Genomic DNA, 16,299 nt, shown 5'->3' with positions numbered 1-16,299 from the left:
GGAAAAATGGAAACAAAGTCTTTGTAAATAGGGAGGGAGGGAGGGGGTGAAGGGAGGGCAAGGGAAGGGGAAAAATAGGAACGAAGATCCATCATGTAAAGGTGCAAGTTCCCAGTGATGAGTGTAACTGTACTGTATACCTAAATGGACCAATAAACTTAATGGGAAAAAAATGTAGGTGGTTAGAACGCTCATGTCATTTACGGTGCAAAAAGATCTCTGCACCTGATATGTCTGCATTTCAGACTCACGTTATTTCCTGCGTTTGTTTTCCTTGCCTACACACAGGAAGCACAGACCTGCGGCTTGGACACTTACACACACAGGCACACACCCTTCTAGGGAATTGGCAGCCAACTGATACCACTGGGAGACATTGCAGTGCCACCTAGTGGGCAAAGTGAGCATTTTCCTCGAGTCCATTCCCACAGTTACGCAACGCAGAGTCCAGGGCAACAAGATTTAGGGAACATTCACGAGTCATTATTCTCTTTACAAAAAAAGATTACACATTCAAGCCACAAAAGACAAAAACGAACCCTTCCAGGATATCTAAAGAAATTGATGTCTTTAAAAAGTACAAACACCCAGCTATGGCTGGGACTAGCAAAGAACACACAGGACTGGAGCTCAAGTCTTGGCTCCCCAAGCTCTGTGGCCATTTGCGTGACCCTGACCGTGGCTGGTTCAAAGGATGGGTGGGCCAAGTTCCGCCACCACTGTAAAGTGACCCCTGATCCTCAAGTCTGGGCCACCATTCCTTCCAAAACTCAGATTTCCAGGTACAATCCCACAGCTCCCGAGTCACACTGCTTGAGGGTCAGACCTATGAATTTATAGACAGTTCTGAGGTGACAAGAGCATATTAGGTTCAAGGTCCTAAAATCAGAATAAGGTAATTTAAAACCCTAAATCGATCGCCTAGATTTCACAGTTACTGCAGGTGACGTCAGTCCTTTGAGGCAGTTAGGGTCAACACAGCAAACAGCAGTCCCAGAGCTGAGCAGGGCACGACAGGCTCCACTGTCGCTAACATCCCCCTGAGAACCACAAACCCAAGGTCATAGAGGACAATTAGCTGAAAAACGTTTTTCTGTGAAAAAAGCCAAAGGATGAAACAGGAGCCAGCCCCTGGGAGGGAAGTAAATGGTTTGAAGGTGCGGGTCTGCTGGAGAAAGCAGGACAGGAAAAGAGAGCAGCAGCACTGTGTGAGCCAGGGGAGGCTCCAAAGGCTCCCGGGTCGGCCCTGCTTCTGACCCACGAGCGGGGGCCCACGGGTGGCAGGCGGGACCCTGTGTCCTCAGGAAGCAGGACATTTTTTCAAGTGAACGACAACTTAAGAAGTAAGCAGGGCTTTCTTTCACCATCCCAAAATAGGGCATGAAAACAACATTCAAATGCAGTCTTAACCTACGTTACCTTCTTTCCAATTTAGAAGGAAAAAAGATTTCAAAAGCATCAACACCAGTTTAACTTTTAAAGACAAAACTCCCATAGAACACAGTTGCCAGTAACAAAAAATAATCGATGTGAATCATGACTGTGAGAGAGCAAGCTGAGTGGAAAAATACAGAAATCCTAAATACTGATACATTTTTGAACTCAAGAGTCTGGCTTTGGCCTCTTTAGGGTTGACAGGGTTATGAGAAAACACAAAGCCTTTCATATACACATTATTTCCCTGGATCCTCAAGATAAGAGGAAAAGTAAAAAAACCCTAAGTCATCAACACCACCATTTTACACAGGGGAAACTGGGAGTTAAACATACTAAGTCCCTAACTTGACCATGTGACAAACTTAATCCCAGTGAAAGGCCTGTGGGATAGATCAGGTCTGCAGGACTCCTTGCTGTAGAGCCATGTCCACACTACAATCTGAAAAACCAGAGAAACACCGCAGGCTCACTGTCTCTCACAGGCTAGAGGCGTTGTGCGTGTGTCAACACACTCAGGCTAAAATATCCGTCAGCGTTCCTGCCGGGAAGATACCTAGAGCTGCAGACTGTCTCCGGCACAACACGATGCCCTGCTAGCTCCTCGCAGGCGCCACGTCCTCCCCGCTGTGTCCCCACAGAGCATCTGCTCTCCTCAGCCTCCCCCACATGGCCCCACACTGCTCTCCACCGGGCCCTCACACACCCACCGCCATGCCGCTTCTGCGGTGCTCCACACCCTTCTGTGCTGTCCTTCGGAGGCACTCTCTCCCCTCACACCCACCGGTCAGGAACGCTAGGCCGGCTGTCTCCCCACAGACCCCGCCCCTGTACCCTTCCCTCAGTTCCTAAGGCACTATTCAGCCTCCACTCACTGATCCCGCAGGCCACCCACTGTCTCTTCTCAGACCCTGAAGGCTGCCGAGTCTCCTCACACCCCGTTTGCACATCGGACTCACCCGCTCCTCACAGACTGCAGACACCGACTCACTGTCCCTCACACATGCTCCTTCAAGCATCCAGCTTGCTCATTTGTAAAACCTACAGTGGCTTCCAGGGGCTACAAGGGCTGCAAGAGGTAGACCAGGCCTGAGCATGTGCTGGGCGAGAGCACTTACAAATCTCCTTCTCCCGGGGGCTCATCTGTACCTCATCACCTCCCATGCATTGTCCTGCTCACCACCAACAAATTCACTCCTTCCTCCTTTTCCTCAAGCATTTAACTCCCTTGGTTCCCCCTTCCATTCTAATGCAACATGCAACGTAGCTTGCGATTTGGGCCTAACCAAACAGTAACAGCTCCTAGGTAAACTCTGCACCATTTAGCGCTTCTGTTTTTCTTTCACTTGTGCATGGCCTGTAACAACTTATGTATCGCCTACATATTTATATCTTTATCATGTCTATTTATCCATCCACCCCTCACCTACCACTGACATCCATCTGTCTGTCCCCTACCTCAAGCTCCATGATTTGCACCATGCTGCTGTGTGGAAAGTCACTCAGAGCCCCCTGAATGGCTCACCCTTTGCCTTATGCCCACAGATTCTGTGATACTGTTCTTATTTCTTAAATCTTCCTTGTACCCAAAGATAATCAAATGGAAACCACTGCTTTTCCCCTTTGTTACCTTTGGTCAGATTTTAAGAAATGCATATATTCAGACAATTTCATTAATTAGTAAACGTCTACTATTTAAACCTCAATCTGAGCCAACATACTTTGTACACACCTATACGCTGGCTCTCAGTAAAAGCATCATATGAATTTGAGCTAGTATAAATGACCATGAGAAAAAAATGCGCATTCCACACATTTCTCACAACTATTCTGGGGTGACAGCCGAAATATTTCAGGCCCAGAATGGCCTTTGCTGAGGCCACAGCTAAGACCAGGGTCCCTGAGCCCCTCAGCTGTGCCTGTACCACAGAGCAGACAGCAGAGAGCTGGCTAGGGGTAGGCTGTGGGGCAGCAGACACTGCTGCCGGGCTGCGAAGGCCAAGGGCGTCGCCAGGAGCGCTGGGTGCTGCTGCCAGTCCTACCTGCTGCTGAGACAGTCCCTCAGGCATCGGCGTCAACACTGCCTCCGGGTGCCTGCAGTCCACGTCAATGAACAAGCTCTGCTCCTCTTCCAGACAGGATCTGTGGTCTTAGAACAGGCCAGGACTCGTAAGTGTCACACCAAACCCACCTGTCCGTGACTCATGTGCATGCAGCACAGCACAGTGAAATGAGTTGTTGGGCAAATCTTTTGTGTAGAATTCCATTTTACATGCTTACTTCACACTCAGCTCTGATTAAATTGAAATTTCAACAAACCCAATCAATTATCCTTCCCACAGGGCTAATGTGCCAATAACTGACAATTTCAATACAGAGTCTCAGCTTGGAAGGCAGAGGAGTCAGGTGAACAGCCAGACAGCAGCATGGTGGGTGCTCTCCCTCCCTCCCGCCCCATGCACTGGGCCTGGACACCAAGGACTGCAGAGCACAGCTGATAGCCAGGGAAGACTCCGGCGGGACTCTGCATTTCTTGACTGTCCATCCTCGCCTCTCACGGGAACCCTGAACAGGCAGTTTTCCAAAAATCAAGACATCTAAACCGAAACTAAATTCATTCTTAAAGCCAAACTCAGCTGAGTACAGTGGCACACACCTGCAATCCCAGCACTCTGGAACGCTGGGGCAGGAGGGTCACAAGTTCCAGCCCAGCCTGGGTGGCTTAGGGAGACCCTGTCTCAAAATAAAAACTGAAATGCTGGCACCTGCCTCGCAAGCGCAAGGTCCCAAGTTCGATCCCTGGTACTAAAAAGAATCCCCCCAAAAATCAGGGCTGGGGATGTAGCATGGGGTGGAGGCCCTGGGTTCTCAAAATAACCAGAGACCACTAAGGACTCCAGAAGAACAAGGTGCTTGCAGGTCACGGAACTGTTCTCATCTGAAGACCCTGAACCCTGCCCAAGATGTGAGCTGCCAGCTTCGAAAGTCACGGGGGGGAGACTGGATACTGGGGTGTGGCTGGGCACACTCAGGCCTGACAACACCACTTCCCTCAGGAGGGGGCCAGGGACAGCTCACCCCAGAGACCCCCGGAGAGGAGGAGATCGCAGTGCTGGCCGGCCCTGGGGCAGCACCTGGGGCAGCACCTGGGGCATTGCTGAGCTGCTCCCAGGACTCCCGGCCCAGCACCTGGATGGGAAGGCAGTGCTCTGGGGGGTGGGGGGGAAGACAGGGACCCAGAGTCTGGCCCAGACCCCTGCGTGGACCAGAGCAGGGCTCGCTGCGTCAGAACGCACACACCATCCCCAACCACAGAGGCCTGTCTGCAATGCCTGGTGTTCCTCTGGCTGGACACTGAAGGCCCAGGTCAGTTTTAGCCCCAGTGGCAGAGGGCGTTCCTACGCCACTCCATGAGGAAGCAGCAAGTGTGCAGTGCTTCCCTGCACCTGTGTGTGTGCGTCTGTGTGTACACGTATGTGTCTTACTGGAGACTGAACCTAGCACATCCAAAATAAGCTACGTTCCCAGCCCGTCTGCATTTTCTATTTTGGGACAAGGTCTTGCTAAGGCGCCAAGTTTCCCAGGCTGAGCTCAGGCCTGTGACCTCCTGCCTCAGCCTACCTGCACACTGGGGTGACAGGCGTGCATGCCCACACCTGGCTAGTGTCTGTCTAAGCCTACACGTACGTCAGCAAACGCTGAGCGCAGGTGCCCTTGAGAGGCGTCAGATGCAGGACGCGTGCTCACAGACCCGATGGAGCACCCTGTCTGTCCTGCAGCTCTGAGGAGCTCCCACCCCAGGTCCCCACAGCGCTGGCCCAAGCCTTCGGCCCGCACACGCTGGGCCTGGACACAGCCCTTGGTATGCCAGAGCCGCCAGGCCACAGCCCTGTCCCCATGAGGTCCAGGAAGCCCGCACGCTGTCACCACAGGTTTCTGGAACGGGAACATCTGCAGACCACGGCCAGCGTAGCCACTGTGTGGTCCAGGGCCCCCTGGGCGCCCGTGGGATCCAGGGAGGGCCTGGGACGAGGCTGCCGAGAGGAGACAGCAGAGAGCTGGCTGCCTGCGAGCAACTTTCCTCCCCTGCACCTGTGTGACCGCGCCCCTTCACGTCGTCCCACCCCGCCAAGAACCAGGACCAGCGCAGGCAACTCGGCCGGACCTGGGGAGACGAAGGACTTGGTCCTGATGAAGGAGCGGCCCCTCTTCACGGCGGCCTTGGTGCGCTCCAGCCCGTCCCTGGTGCCCTCCTTGGCCGCCTTCATGAGCTTCTGCATCTGCAAGAGGGAGACGCCTGAGAAGCGGCCCCAGCCCGGACCCCTCAACTGCATCTGTTATTTTAAAAGAACACTGTCAAGCAGTCTGAGCTTCAAACATCACCTGACACTGGCTTTTTCCTGTAGGAGAGCTTGGTTAGCGTATGTGTGGCTGTCAGCTACTTTTCATCTTGTTTTTAAATAAAAGGAAAGCAAAGTCTAAAACTGAAGCCCTTCCTACACACTGCGAGGAGTCTCGAGTCTCCTGCTCTGTCCAAGTCATCTTTATTTTCTCTGCAGTCACTCACAGGCAGGAGAGCTCTGTGGCAGCCGCAGTTCAAACGGGCACGGACGTGAGACGGGCCATGGCTGCACGGCACAAGAGCAGCTCAGGCCTCTCGTCCGCCTCCTCGCAGGGCCCTTCCCGACCGGCCTGGCGCAGGCCTCACTGCCATCTGGAGAGCCCTTCCTGCGCTCGTCAGCAGCCCCGGCCTAGGCAGCGGGGCACACGTGGGGCAGCCCATCTGCCGAGGGCCACAGCTGGCTGACCGTGGCTCCGCCAGCCAGCGCTGGGATTTGTCAGGGCTGACGGCAGCGCCTGGGCCTTCCTTCGAAGGCAGGGTTGGCCTCACTTCCTCTTCTGCAGAAGCCTAACATCTGAGCATCGGCTGGGACCCTGCATGCTCCCTTCAGAGAGCACCGGAGGGACCTGGCTCCGCCTGCCTCTCAGGTGCCCCAGGGCCGCTCACATTAGGGAACTAAATCCCCACCCCTGTACCCTCCAGCACCCAGCTTCCCTTTCCAGGGTTGCCTGACCACTCCTACATTCAGTCACAAACTTCAAAGCCACAGCTGCTCGCCTGCCTCCTCCAGCGCTTGACCCACACGCACCCGCGTAGGGCCAATATGTGCATGTCCAGCCCGGCCCGGCCCAAGCCCACTGCTTCCTGGCTTCAGGCCTGGCTGCCATCCCTCAGTGCACGCCTGCCCCCCTGAGACTCGGAGCACCACAGAGCAGACAGGGCCCTTGCGGCAGCCACAGAGCCGCAGGTGGAGCCCCACCCTGGGTCCCAGGGCCGAGCTGCCCACCCCAGCCCTGAGCAACCGCCCGGCCCGCTGCTCACACGGCACAGGGCCCACAGCACCCGAGTCCTAAAGCAGGCCTTGTCACTGCCGTGCTGGGAGCCAGCCTGGAGTACCACGCAGGAGGGCGGGAGCGGGGAGCGGGATCCCAGCAGACACCTACTTCCCGAAGGCACAAAGGCCGGGCTGCAGTGGGAACTACTTGACAGCGCCCTTTCAAACACCCGCAGGGACCAAGCATCACGCTTCAAATCCAGCAGTTCTCAAAATTTTGGCCCAGGAGCCCCGGGGCCACCTCTGAGAACCACACCACCTTGCACTCCTGCCTGCACGTTAGCTGCTGCACCCCCATGGCTCGCACTGTGCTGGCCACCAAGTCTCTCATGCTTTCCTCACAGCGTGCCTTTAAGCGGCTTAGGTCATGAGAGCTTCGGCACAGAGAGACAGCGTCATTCGAAGCAGGCCCAGCCAGACCCAGACCCCCGCTATGTGGGGCCATGGCCGGCCCTGACACCTCCTGAGGGACACACGAGCTGCACATGACGGCATCAGAGGGCTGCGAGCTATGCTGTCTGGGTACCCGGACACAGCCAGCACCCATGCAAGGCCAGGCTGATGCGCAGGGCGGGGTCTCCTGGACCATCCCTCTGGCCCACTGCCATCTTAGAAACACAGGCACAGCCGAAGTCCCGGGCTCCTGGGCACTCTCGTGTCCACCAGGAGGACAGGCTAAACACAGTGAATAAAAACTCAAGACTGCTGCTGAGACGACTCAGCAATTCAGCTTTATCTGAGTAGTTTTTAACATCTGTCACCTTAACCTAGGAAGTGCGAACCTGCCGCTCTTCTGTCTCAACCCTGCCTGACCCACGAGGCCCCAGTCCACCTCCACTCCAACTCAAGCAGTACGTGTGCTCGGGCCCTGTCAGGACTCGGCATGCACAGCGGGAGTCCTGCCAGCCTCCTGGGACACACACCTCTGCGCTTCTCCAGCAGGGTGGCTGAGGAGCCCGACGCCCTCACTGGCATGGCTGGAAGCTCCGCTGGGATCCCAGGTCCACCGAAGCCAAAGCGACCACAGCATCCACCCTCGACCTGAGATGGTCTGCCTGCTCCTGAACACTCACCTGCTGGCTGACTCTGACGGCCTCAGCATAAGTCTGGGTATCTGACTCGGCTGCACCAAGCCAAATCCTTCCTTCTCGTGAGCTCTGCCAACTATGATGGCAGCTTCGCTCACTTGCAAAATGAGGTGAGTAATCCTGGCCATGGAAAGACCTGAGTTCCTGGACAAATCCTGTCCACAACCCAGAGTCGTGGGGTGTCCACTGCAAGCTGGAAGGCTGTTCCCGACTTCCATGAAATGGTTCAGGGAACAGAATTCTAAACAGCCACATGTGGCAGCTAGGGGAGAATGCAGGCTCCGGTTACGGGAGTCCCTGTGGGGCCAGACTACGGCCAACCGTCACATGGGGAGGGCCGGCCACACCACCCACACCAGGGCTCACTCTTCAGGGCTCCCAGCCCTCCTCTGACCCTAACTTCAAAGAAACCCAAAGTACAAACAATGTAAGAGCAAAATGAAGGACAGAGAAAAGGCAACGCTGAGGCAGATCTTCCGCAGAAGGGGAGGGAACCAAGGAACAGAGGGGCAGAGGCAGAGGTGCTGTGTGCCTGTGCCAACCCCCCCATGAACGTCACTGTTAGGCACTGCAAACATGGGCTAATAAAAAGTTTTTAATTAGAGTTTCAGGGCAGTTTAGGAGCTTTGCTCTTTTCTGTCATTCTCAACACTCCCTGTGATTCCAACTTCCTGCTCGTGGGGAGAGGCTGGCTCTCAGCACATTTCAGGGAAGCACAGTTCCAGGGCATACATAGGCTCAGCCTGCCCTGCATGCCCCGGGGATCCTGTGTGAGGGCTCAGCCTGCCCCATGTGTCCTGGGGACTCTGAGTGAGGGCTCACTCTAGGAACTGGGCCGACCCCAGGAGGAGCCACACAAATGTCACCTGCTCTCTCAAGGGCTCCAGATGCTGAGCTTGCCTCTTTTCCTGAGAGTTTAAGGTCCGTCCTCCTCTGCCTAAGCAACATGAAATGACAAAACACTGTCTCCTTTGCTAATGCCTGACGTTTTCCCCAAACTACACATCAACATCTTCAGAAACAAGCAGGTAAGTGTTAGGCTCCACAGCTCTGTGCACAGGTGGAGGAGGACACAGCCCCAGCTTCTGCAGGCCGCACACCTACTTGCTTCCTGTGGCTGCTGCGCAGGAAGGGCCGGGGAACGCCGCTCCTGCACTCCGAGTCACTCTGCTCTTCGTAGCTCTCAAATTCACTGGAGCTCCACCCATACTCCACAGAGCTGTTTCCACCTTGCTCTCCATTCTCAACGTCATCATAAAGCATTCCATCTGAGTGTACAAATTCCAAGATGAAATTAACATTCAAACGCAGAGGTTGCTCACCCATTTGCTGTTTCACCTCATGCGTAGCTGGGGCAGAAGCGCATCCGGGTAATTCAGAGGAGCCCTGTGGCCAAGCGCGGCACACTGCAGGGCTTCCGAGTCCCCCTCCATGCGCAGCACGGTGCCATCCACATCCTAAGGACCACTGGCCGGTCCGAACCCACCTGTTACACCACACACTGCTGGAAGGAAGAGCGGCTTTCCCTGAGGGGCTGTGTCACCGAGGTGAGACAGGGAGCCGGCAGGCGGACAGCGGGACACAGCCAGGTAATGGACAGATGGCAAGAGATGAGTGGACGGTGACCAGCCCAGACATGCGAGATACAAAGTGCTAACACAGAGAAGCCCACTTCCGGCAACTGTAAATTTCCTTCTGTGCTGAAACCTGTGTAATACAACGTATTACACATTGTAATAGTGTAATATTACACTATTATAATGTGTAATACCCCGCTAGTGTAAATGGTTTTGTCACATTGGCCAGAATGCTGAGGAACACATCGTACTTATGCCACCAAAGGGTGACAAAGGTCTTTATTAAGTAAAAGGTCTTTGTTTGAAGCCCCAAGGTGAGCTGCACCTCAGTCATCTCAGGATCCATGCCCTGAAATGTGGACTGGGTGAAGCTGCCTGACTCCGGCCTCTGTGGTGAGCAGAGGCCTGAGGCCCACACACCAAGGCCCTGGGGGCGGAGGGCGAAAGACAGCGCTGGTTGCCGGGAAATGTGCAGCACAGCAACAGCACACACAGGAGTCTCTGTCCCCAGTTTGTGGCCTGGAAACAGGACGTTTGGAGGCCGAAAATGCCACTCCTCCAACTCCTAGAGAACTGGTGGCTTCTCATTTCCACCGCCAACCACACGACCCAGCTTACTGGGGTCAAAGACTTCTTGAGAATCATTTCTGCTTAATTACCATTTAAAGACAAAGACGGCACAACGTTGATGAAAGACAGCGTTTCCGTGCCTGCAGACAGACCCACCTTCCTTTACGCGGTTAGCGCACACATCCTCAGCCGCTCAGGATCTGAGGGCCCTGAACACCACACATGGAGAGCACGAGAAAGCAAACACGCATTTAGCTGGAAATGAGAAATTAGATGAGGCTGTGCTGCAGCACCAGCTCCATGTGCTTCAAATCACCATAGCCCTGCATCTCTCCAGAATCGATTACTTCTTTCTGAACACAGGGCACATCCTCCGGGTTTCTGAGCAACAGCTCTGAGGAGTGAAGGCTGTAGGTCAGGGTGGCAGGGGCGCAGCCAGCGAGGGAGGGGCCTTCAGCAGGGCCGAGCCTCACCCACCTGGAGCAGCTCAGGTGAGCAGGGAGAGGGCCCCACTGGATGAGAGCCCACAGGCCGGGAAGAGCGCTGGTGCCCGCTGTGGTGCACTGCGGTCCTGGCCCAGGACTGAGGCAGGTGCATCCCTGGGAGCCAGAAGACACCAGCTGCTCAGCAGCCCAGGGCCAGCAGGAGCAGCAGAGTGGAGGGCACGCGCTCCAGCGGGCTGCAGAGAGCAGACCCTGTGCCAGCCTTCAGGGAAGTTCCCACTGATCTCGGGGGACTGTCCACAGCCTCAACAGGATTTCTGGGACCATCCCTGGGCACCGTGACCCGTTTCCCACTCGCCTAGCAACGAGAGAGGGAGGCGCTTCCTCCCAGGACAGCCACGGTCTCCCTGCTGTGCCATCTTTTGTGTGTGTGTGATGTTCATTATGTTTAATTCTTATGATGAAGACAGCATTGTGCTTTATGCAAGAATGGAAACCTCAAAATAATTACCATAAAGCTTCTAGGAGTTACAGGAGAATAAGTAAGGATGGTCCACAGATACTAAGATGAAATCCACAACGTTGGAATTATAAATGTTTAGAGCAGCCCAGACTAGAAGACAAGCCCAACCACCATCTGAAGAATGCAATATGATGTGGTCCAACGTATCCTTAAAGCTTTGTCCAAACCTCAGTCTGAATAGTGGGGACTGATCTTTAGTCCAGCCAGCAGTAACTGACTGTGCAATTTTCCGGTGTGTTTATTGTACAGACTATGTACATTCTAGGAGGTTCTTTTAGTGCTACACTGTAGTACTTTTTTGCCCCAGCAATTTGCGGCCATGCAAATTCCACAAAGTCGTGAGAACAGGCCATGCTCCTCCGACACGATTAAACATGTCATCTGCAATCACTGCGCTGAAGTCTAAAGAAGACTCCAAGCATCTTGGTATCGATTGGTTATGATGTTCCAACAAAAATTATTCCGTAAGTCTAAGAATTTAAATCTTCCATTAAGCACTAAGTTCCAGTAGGCAATGGCCATGTCTAGATCTAATCCTTTTTGCCCTGGATTCTTTGCAAAATTAAAAGTAAACTGGTAAAAATTCTTACATCGTCCCGGTTCTTTCAATTCTTGTTCCACCTTGAGTATCTGAGCCTTTAGCTTTTTCCATGCTGGCTCATCCTAATTCTGTCACGCCGTCCATGAACTCCTGTGTGGGGAACTCACACTGTGCTGCTGCTTTGAATGTCCATGCAATGAGCAAAACACTAATGCTGGCCGGACCGAGTGCCAGGTCATCACAGAACTGCTGTATACCATCTATTCCAATTTTATTTTCATCTCGAGGATCTTGTATCTATTGTACAGTTGTTCTAACTTCTTCCTGTCCAACGGTCCTTTTACACTCTCTCATATACACAGTTCAGGATTTTGGAAAAAATTATCTGTTGCAACATCTAACATCCAGTCATTTTGAGAAAGACAACTTACTGCAGTTTTTTCACTAGATCATGTGAAGATCGTAAACTTGTCGAACTTTATCCTTCTGTGATGATTTCCACTTGTTCGTGCTGGTGTCCTCCAGGCCTCAGCCCTCCTCCTCAGGCTCCACAATGAATGGGTGGTGGCAGTGGCTCCTCTCAGGGCTCACAGGGTTCCCGCTCCTGTGCAATGCGGGTGGCCCTGGCGCGGCCGAGGCGGCTGCCCGGGCCTTGGGAGGCGGAGGGACGGGGGCCTGGGGCTTCCCCGGGCGTGCCTGGTATGCCATCTTCAAGGGCACACAAGCCCAGCCAGGACCAAGGTCACCCCGGCAGGCGGCTCTCTGCGAGACTTCTGGGGGTACACTGACCTGAGACCTTCAGTGGCTGAGCGGCTGGGTCAGAGGCCCGGAAAGGTGCTTCACAGCGAGGGGAGTGAGCCGGGCTCGCTCACCGTCTGGGCCGTGCACATGTACTGTGGTCCTCGGGTGGCGGTCTGCCTCCTCGCCAGCTCACAAGACAGCTTCCGTGCCAGCAGCTGCCAGTGCCAGAAGACCTGTGCAAGGGACAGCTATGATTTTAACTCTTCTTCCCATGTGCCATGTTCGAGGTACATTTTAGGAACGCCTCCTTCAACAGCTGAGAGCACGCCCTCCAGTTATGAGCTTTTAGCCCTGAATGGCCCCCTTCGTGTTTCCCGAGCACCTTCTGAGGGGAGCGTCTGAGTGTGGGGAGCCACCAGCAAGGTCCCTGTGTCCAAGGGTCCTCGGCTCGCTTGTGCTCCGCAGAGATGCTGCCACCTGCTGAGCCTGTCTGGGGGTCTGCCTCTCCCCTGGGTGAGGGTTTACACACCCAGGCTGCGTCAGATCCGAGTGACAGGGCACGCCCTGCCCACTCCCAGATGAGCAGTGGGGGCTCCTGACCCCCAGGAGCACTTGGGGTCCCAGGCTGCTCTGCCAACCAGCCAAGCAACCAGTCCAGCGTCCTGGTGATCAGAATGTTACTCCTGTTCTGCCCATGCTCAGCTGATCATGGGAGGAAAGGCTCAGCCCACTGAAGCACTTAGTCACACGAAGTCCGGTTCTCAGGAATCCACGCAGCAGCCGCGGGCTCCTGCTCACCAGTCCTCCACTCCTCTCCCCACTCTGCTTCTCGCTCTCCCTGTAACATCACCGCGGTGTCTGTCTCTGCAGCTTTGGTACCCCGACATTTCCACTGCTGTTACCGTGGTTCCTCCTTCCCTCTCCTGGGTTTGCTTTGCTGTCCTTTACGTAGGTGAGTTGGAGCAAGGCACTCTCTTCATTTTCATATGCCATTAGATCTATAACTTTACTATTTTAAGTGCATCTCAAGTTTTTAGATTCATCACATCAAAATATTTTGATTTCCATTGTGCTTATCCCTGATGACAGGTTATATAGTAGTGATCTTTAATTTCCAAATATTTGCTTTCTATCAATTTCATAAGACTGTGACAGGTAATAAGACCCAAATAACAATTATTTGGCATTTGTTAATCTTTGCTTTGAGGCCTACAACGGAATTATAGAAATATTCCTGGTGTTTGGGGGAATGTACATTTGGAAACTATTGGTTTTAAGTTTTTACCGTGTCCTTTAATACCACAGACTAATCTACATTAATTGTGCATCCAGCGTTCACTAGTAGTGGAAACAGCTCTGCTAGCATCTCCTACTTAAATCACGAACTTGTAGTCCCTGTTTCTGATTCCACCTTCGCCTTCGGGAACTTGTCTTCTGCCTCTGAGCCCCGCCCTGACTCTGCACCTCACCTGATCCACTGCCAGCTGTATCAGCACTTCCTGGTCGGACTCAGCCTGCGTCTCTGGTCCCACCCATCCACTCCACACTGTGTCTGAGTCCACCTGGCCCAAGAGTGCAGGGCCAGCTCTCTATTCTGCCCATCTGAGAATCACACTGACTGGGAACTGGGCCCAATTTAAACCTCCTAAGTATCAGTACATTTGGACTTATTCTACAATCTTTTCTTTCTTTTTGCTATTCTCTTTTAATTTCTAGCTCTCAATCAGGTTGAGTTTTGCTCTACTGGTTTAGGAGTTAACCTGTTTCTAGGCCCTTAGTAACTGATCATAAAATATACCCTTGGCCAGTCATAAAAATCCCAAAACAAAAGATCCCAAGCCTCTCTGCCTGTTACAGCTTGTGTTCAGAGCCCCCCAAAGCCTCATGTGGATGAGGTGGGACTTTCTTCTTCAGAGGTAATTGAGTCTGGAATGTGTGATGCTGGGGTTAAGGGCGTGCGGTTACTAAACCACTAGTGTGAGCGATTAGTTTGGCACTGCCTTAATCCCAGTAGACTGAATAAGATAACAGGGGCAGAAAGAAGCAGTTAAACTCTCTCGTTACCTTTGCTGCCCTGTGTGTGCCATGCTGCTTCTCCTCTGTGAGGCCTGTTTGCCACCCTGCCTCAGAGCCAGCCGATGATAGACTGAAGCCTCTACGAACTGGAGCTAAATAATCCCCTTCTCTTTTAGCTTTGGGTGTCCAGTATTTTGTCTCAGAGACAAGAGAGAAGTATGACACATGGCCTTCCTGCAAACCCAGGCTGAATGAACACCAGCCGCAGCCCAGCCCCGAGCACATCCATGCCGCAGCTGCTGTCCAAGCCCATGACGTCTGGTTTGTCCACAACCTCACAAGTGATCTGCTCACCATTCTCCATCGCTTCACAGTACTTCCTCTGGGCACAGGATCATTTCCTTCAAAGCTTGATAACTATTCCTGTAATCTCTACCTGCCTTCTTTTCCTGCAGGGCTGCCCGAAGCTGGGCACAGAGACCAGGGCCGAGCCGCCACTTCTGTCTGCACCCTGGAGACTCCGCCCTGTGACTGTGACGCTGCTCCTCAGAGGCCTGGGGTCCTCAGGGTGGCGCTTCCCTCGGTGTCCTGCTCTCTGGGCTTCTGTCAAGGTTTCCCTGGATTTGGCACCTGATTGGTGCAGCTGACACTGCACGGGGCTTGCATTTCTACATGCTGAGAACGTTATGTGTCTTCCTGAACTTCTGGAAGGTTCTTGGTAACAGACTCGGAGTATCATCTTGGGCTGGATCTCTACAATTTCGTGTTTACGTTTTATTACACATCTGCTGGTACTTCTTGGCCGCCATGTTTCTTTCCTCTTTGTTCCTAGTTTCTCTTTCACTCTTTCTGCTTCAAGTGTTGTAACACACACACACACACACACACACACACACACACAAACACACACACACACCCGTTCCGAGCCACTCCCTCTTCAAGGTCTGAAACGTGGACTCAGCACACAAGCTGGGCCTGGGGATGGGCACCACAGGGGGAGCCTGGAAACAAAACCCTAAAGCTCAGCTCTGGCTTCTGACGAAAACAAACCTGGCTCGGAGTCTGAGTTTTCCCTGGGGACATCGTCATAAATGGCTTCTTCCGGGTCTGCAAGGAAAGGGAAGAAACTTTAAAAACTGGCTGGAACGGGCCTGGGATTTAGCTCAGTGGTTCCTGCGCCTGCCTCAAAAGCGCAGGGTCCCAAGTTCAACCCCGGTACCAAAAAAAAAATTGACTAGAACCAACCAAGTGCAACTTCACTTTTCCGGGACTCCTCTGCTGCAAGCTACTCTCAGGAAACTACCGTGGAAGGGCGGCTAGTGGCTGTTTCCAAGGCCCGGTGTCATCTCAGGGATGAGAGACTCAGATCTCAGGGAATGAGTTGTTGCCATCAAAGACTTTATGGCTTCCATGCTGATTTATTCCAGACTCTCATTTACCCACCTCTTATGGCTGTCTTATAAGCATTTTTTTTTCAGTACTGGGGGTTGAGCCCAGGGTCTCCCAAATGCTAGGCAAGTGCTCTACTGCTGAGATAAACCCCCAGTCCTTTTTAAATGTTTTTATTTTGAGGGGGTCTTGCTGGGTTGTCCAACCTGGGCTCCAATTTGGGATCCGCCTGTCTCAGCCTCCCAAGCAGCTGGGATTACAGGCCTGTGCCACCACAACTGACTCTTAGAAACATTTCTAAGTTTATGAGGCTAAAGTGTCCTGATGCACAAGAAAACACAAAAGGTGATGTAGAGTTTCAGGAATGAAACTACGGCATAAAATGGGAAGCCATCAAATAAGGCGATGGCCCTGCAGTGTCACCCCCTGGAGACTCAGCCTGTATTTCGGGGAACCCAGGTCTCTGAGAAAGTATATGCTTTTTAAGAAGAAGGGTGGCACCAGCCAAATGATGTACACAATTCAAGATGACCATATCGGAGTAGCAATGAGCTTGCCACTGACCGGAGCGTGTGTCCATC

The 16,299-nt window shown here is 53.2% G+C and overlaps 1 protein-coding gene across 8 annotated transcripts in view; it reads right to left on the bottom strand.

The window, feature by feature from the left end:
- Arhgef10 (Rho guanine nucleotide exchange factor 10) overlaps positions 1 to 16,299 on the bottom strand; it is a 90,308-nt gene that overhangs the window by 53,687 nt on the left and 20,322 nt on the right. For 7 of the 8 annotated variants that reach the window (XM_004869568.3, XM_004869570.3, XM_004869569.3 and 4 more), the window contains exons 7-10: positions 15,380 to 15,436; positions 9,023 to 9,186; positions 5,600 to 5,714; positions 3,477 to 3,583 (exon numbers count right to left, since the gene is read on the bottom strand). In XM_004869568.3, coding sequence (XP_004869625.2) covers positions 3,477 to 3,583; positions 5,600 to 5,714; positions 9,023 to 9,186; positions 15,380 to 15,436 — 443 coding nt within the window. Of the gene's footprint in view, positions 1 to 3,476; positions 3,584 to 5,599; positions 5,715 to 9,022; positions 9,187 to 10,221; positions 12,489 to 15,379; positions 15,437 to 16,299 lie in introns of those variants that run through there. The other variant, XM_087210076.1, reaches the window with a different exon arrangement.

This window comes from Heterocephalus glaber, unplaced genomic scaffold (genome assembly GCF_053883595.1).
Source record: "Heterocephalus glaber isolate CG9 unplaced genomic scaffold, H.glaber_assembly_v1.0 deba00001104, whole genome shotgun sequence".
NCBI classification, from domain to species: domain Eukaryota; kingdom Metazoa; phylum Chordata; class Mammalia; order Rodentia; family Bathyergidae; genus Heterocephalus; species Heterocephalus glaber.
The sequence above is the reverse complement of the archived record's forward strand: the minus strand, read 5'-3'. Positions and strand labels throughout refer to the sequence as shown.